This window comes from Triticum urartu, chromosome 2A (genome assembly GCF_056163025.1).
Source record: "Triticum urartu cultivar PI428250 chromosome 2A, HENAU_Tu73, whole genome shotgun sequence".
Classification (NCBI taxonomy): domain Eukaryota; kingdom Viridiplantae; phylum Streptophyta; class Magnoliopsida; order Poales; family Poaceae; genus Triticum; species Triticum urartu.
This window is the reverse complement of record NC_141874.1, coordinates 146811605-146816432: the sequence shown is the minus strand read 5'-3', so window position 1 is coordinate 146816432 and position 4828 is coordinate 146811605. Positions and strand designations below refer to the sequence as shown.

Here is a 4828-nt window from a genome sequence, read left to right as displayed (position 1 = left end):
TAGTTGCGAGTCAATGGTCGACATGCAACTGGGGACCCACGACAAAACACACACACCACCTAGTTGCGAGTCGATGATCGTCATACAACTGGGAAGCCTCGACAAAAACACACACAACCCTAGTTGCGAGTCCATGGTCTTCATGCAACTGGGGACCCTTGACAAACACACACACACCCTAGTAGCGAGTCGATGGTCGGCTTGCAACTGGGGACCCTCAACAAACACACACACACCCTAGTTGCAAGTCGATGGTTGGCTTGCAACTTGGGACCCTCAACAAACACAAACACCCCTTAGTTGCGAGTCGATGGTCGACATGCAACTAGGGACCCACTACAAAACACACACACCCCCTAGTTGCGAGTCGATGGTCATCATGCAAATGGGGACCCTCGACAAACACCATTAGTTGCGAGTCGATGGTCAGCTTGCAACTAGGGGCCACGATAGAAGACACCCCTTTAGTTGCGAGTCGATGCTCAACATGCAACTAGGGATCCTCGACAAACACACACACCCCTAGTTGCGAGTCGATGGGTGACATGCAACTAGGGACCGCGACAAACACACACAAACACCGCCCCCAATTGTGAGTCGATACACGGCATGCAACTAGGGACCCTCGACAAACACACACACCCCTGCTAGTTGTGAGTCCATGGTTGACATGCAACTAGGGACCCTCGACAAACACACACACACACCCCTAGTTGTGATTCGATGGTTAACATGCAATTAGGGACCCTCGACGAACACACCCCCCATAGTTGCGAGTCGATGCTCGGCATGCAACTGGTGACCCTCGACAAATACACACACCCCTAGTTGCGAGTCGATTCTCGGCATGCACACACACACACCCCTAGTTGCGCGTCGATGGTCGGCTTGCTACTGGGGACCCTCGACAAACACACACACCCTAGTTTGTGAGTCGATGGTTGACATGCAACTGGGGCCACCATAGAGACACGCACACACGCACACACACACACACACACTTAGTTGCGAGTTGATGGTTGACATGCAACTGGGGACCACGACAAACACACAAAAGCACCCTTAGTTGCGAGTTGATGGTTGGCTTGCAACTGAGGGGCCCCAACAAACACACAGACTCTTAGTTGCGAGGTGATGGTTGACATGCAACTGCGGACCCTCGACAAACACACACACACACACACACCTAGTTGCGAGTCGGTGGTTGACATGCAACTGGACCCGTAGAAACACACTCAACTCCCCTCCCCCTTCACGAGTTGTGAGTCAATGGTTGGCTCGCAACTAGGAGCCCTCGACAAACACATATTGAGAACGCCCCCTCCCCCTAGTTGTGAGTCGATGGTTGACTTGCAATTGGGAGCCCTCGACAAACACACACATCCTTAGTCGCGAGTCGATGGGTGACATGCAACTCGGGATCGCGACAAACACACATAGAAATCGCCCCCTAGTTGTGGGTTGATGGTACAACTTCAGTTGCGAGTCGATTGTAGACTTGTAACTAGGGCCACCGACAAACACACATACACCACCCCCTCCTTCTCTAGTTGCGAGTCGATGTTCTTCAGATTTCGAAACAAAAACAAACGGAAAAATGGAAGAACATGGGAGGGGAACGGGACAACAGGGGGAGGGGAACATGCGAAAGGAGAGTGACATACTCGATGGAGGCTACCGTATCGATCTAATATACTCTGGGGCTAGACTCTTCGTATTCTAAAAAAAATCCCATAACAAACCAAGGCGACGGCGGCCCAACAAGAAAAATAAAAATAGTCACCCTCCGTTGTAGGCCTCCCAGCCCGACAAGACGATACGACAGGACACGGATCGATCGCGACTACTGCGATCACTCGACCGTGAAAAACAAAGCACAAACAAATCAAACGGCTGGAAATAAAACTGATGTCACAAAAAATAATCAATTTTAAAAAATCATAAATTACAAACAAATAATTTAATAGATAAAGGAGAAAAAAGAAAGTGAAAAATAACGCGGCCCGGCTCTTTGAATTCTGCCCATACAAAAAGGCCTAGGCGCAGACAAAAAAAGCAAAAATGGCAGACCGCACCAATGTATATAACAAAATATAAAAACCCACATACTCAGATCCCATACAGGAAAAGGAACAAGGCCGATCGGGAAAATAGCAAGGACACTAGTGCGACACGGGCCTTAGCGACAACAAAAACAACAATTCACATCAAAGAAAACAACAACAATTTGCACAAATCTTAAAGCCCATAATCATGTGATGAACAACTTAGATGTGACATTCTTAAAAAAAATTAGATGTGATTTAGTCATTCTGTTTTGTATTTATTGTTCTACAATCACGAGGTATCGGTGGACAGCTCAGATTTCACGGTGTGGCGCCGGCATGGGCACCTAGTGTCTTCTCCGCGCCACGCGCGTCCTAACTACTGTAGTTCACAAATACAAATGGAACCTCGTCGCTTCTACTCCTATTACGCGCAGGCAGGAGCCTTGAAGCCGGTGAACCTGACGAACGCGATGGAGTGGGGCTCGACGTGCACCGGCGTGCACCCGTCGATGGCAATCGCCGGCCGCAGCTCGGGGATCTGGCCGCACGGGCCGAGCGCGAGCTGCTCCCCGTTGAGCACCACCACCTGGCTCTGGATGTCGCCGCCCTCGGGGCTCAGGTGGTACTCCTCCCTCCGCCCGCCGCACACCGCCGCCTCCCCGCCGCCGGCTTCCGCCTGCAGCAACCTCCGCGGCGGCGGGTGCAGGTCCATGTCGCCGGCCACCGTCACGTCGAACGCCGTCGAGTTGGACAGGTTGATGAGGAGCACCGTCACGCCAGGCTGCTTCTTGGAGCAGTGCGCGTAGGAGCGGAGGTACGGCGAGCCAGCGGCGGCGGTGGTCTGGAGGACCCCCGGGCCCATGAGCCGGTGCCAGAGCAGCGCGCTGTAGTAGTCCGGGTTGGGGGCGAGCGTGGTGGTGTTGAGGAGGCAGTAGTTCCCGCCGACGAGGGCCTGCCGGCAGTACACCTTGGTGCCGAACACGGCCGACATCCCCAGCTGGTCCAGGTACCAGAAGCTGTTGGCGAACCGGTCCGACACGTCCTTCCCGCCGCTGTTGTACGCGCCGCCGGACTCGCCCACCCACGCCGCGCTCCACGGCCCGGACTCCCGCACCGTCGCCTCCATGTCGCTGAACGTCTGCGCCACCTTGTCCAGGTAGTACGGGTCCTGCATCTTGTTGATCAGCTCCTTGTCCTTCCCTGCAAGTTCACGCAAGCAACACCCACTCGATTACGCACACGTCACCAAACATGCAGCCCGGCCGGCGACGCGCGAGTGACTCACCGGAGCCGAGGTTGTAGATGTGGTGCGTGACGGCGTCGACGACGCCGGGGCCGGAGACGCGCAGCATCTCGGAGAACCAGGGCCCGTCGTAGAAGCCCCCCGGCGCGAGGACCTTGGGGAGGTGGCCGGTGCCGTTGTACACCTTCTCCACCATCCTCCTGAGCCGGAGCACGTCCTTCCCGTACTGCGCCGCCATCACCTTGGCCTCCACGCCGCCGGCGCACAGCTCGTTGCCCAGCTCCCACGACTCCACGCGGTACCCCTTGCTCACGGTGTAGCGCATCAGGTCGCGCGCGTTGCGGCCGTCCCAGCCGCCGACGTGGAGCGTGCTGCCGTTCTCGGCGGACTTGCGCCGGCCCCTCAGTGCGTTCAGCCCGAACGTCACCGTCGTGCTGATGCACGCAGATCAGATGTGAACTTGGATTCTTGTAGCCATGAATTGATGCATGGTTGCATCAGAGATGTGGCAGGCATGCATGATCGCTTACTTGGTTCGCCGAAAGAAGATGTTGAGCTCGTCCCAGCGGTTCATGGCGAGGCAGCCGTCGGTGAAGCCGAAGAGGCGGTCGTCGTTTCGCCGGAAGCTGGGGCAGTCGGCGTAGTGCTTGCCAACTTTGTACGTGATCTGGTCCTGCAGCGATCCTCCGAGCCTAATCCGCAACGAGTTGAAGGCTGCCATGCAAAGATGGAACCATCATGTCGATATGGATCATGCATCATAGTACAACATGTGCATGCATGCATGCACTGATCGATCAATCGAACCAATGATAAATTCATATATCAATCTCAAAACAACCAAGTTAATTTTCTATTTATTTCACCTTTGACAGCATTGTACAGGATAGGGCTGTAGAGATCCTGCAGGCAATTAACCCCGATGCAAAATCAGTAGGATTAAAGGTGTGTGCAAGACGGCATGCAATTAACCATGCACATACGAAAATGTCGGGCTAACTTAAGTTACCAGGTTGATGATGGAGGAGTTGTGCCAGGGGCACATGCCGTAGTTGCACTTGTCCCTGGGCCACCAGTCGAGCGTCGCGCAGATGAAGTCGTCGTCGGTGTGGGAGATGGCCGTCACCGCCCTCACCGACACGGTCGCCTTCTCGCCCCCGGCGGCGACGGCGTACGGCGCACCGGATAAGACGAGGATGCAAAGGAAAAGGGTCCCGGCAGCTTGAGCGGCCATTGGAGAAGGAATTCGTGCTCGGGAGAAATGGTGCCACGCCGGTGCCTTCGATGCTGACGGTTATATGCGTGGAGCTATATATGAGAACTCGGAGTGAAGTCAGCCCAGGAAGCAATAGAATAGGGCTTTGCGTTGCAGAAGGGAGTATGGATAAGTACTGCGTAGCACACGAACAGGACGGTTTGTTAGTGTGTGTGTGTGTGTTTGTTTGTTTTTCGCATGGGAGAGAGTCTAAGTAAGAAAAAGTCGCCTCTTCGACAAAGATACTTCCAGCACAATCTGCGGTAAGCCCAAAACGTTCGC

At 54.5% G+C, this 4828-nt stretch overlaps 1 protein-coding gene across 1 annotated transcript; it reads right to left on the bottom strand.

Moving 5' to 3' along the window:
- Positions 1-2472: 2472 nt before the first annotated feature.
- Positions 2473-4525, bottom strand: LOC125535430 (heparanase-like protein 2). The gene is made up of 5 exons (XM_048698484.2): positions 4301-4525; positions 4158-4194; positions 3822-4005; positions 3334-3725; positions 2473-3248 (listed from the first exon to the last, which is right to left on the bottom strand). Exons 1-5 carry the CDS (start codon positions 4523-4525, stop codon positions 2473-2475), a joined length of 1614 nt encoding a protein of 537 aa, XP_048554441.2.
- Positions 4526-4828: the final 303 nt, after the last annotated feature.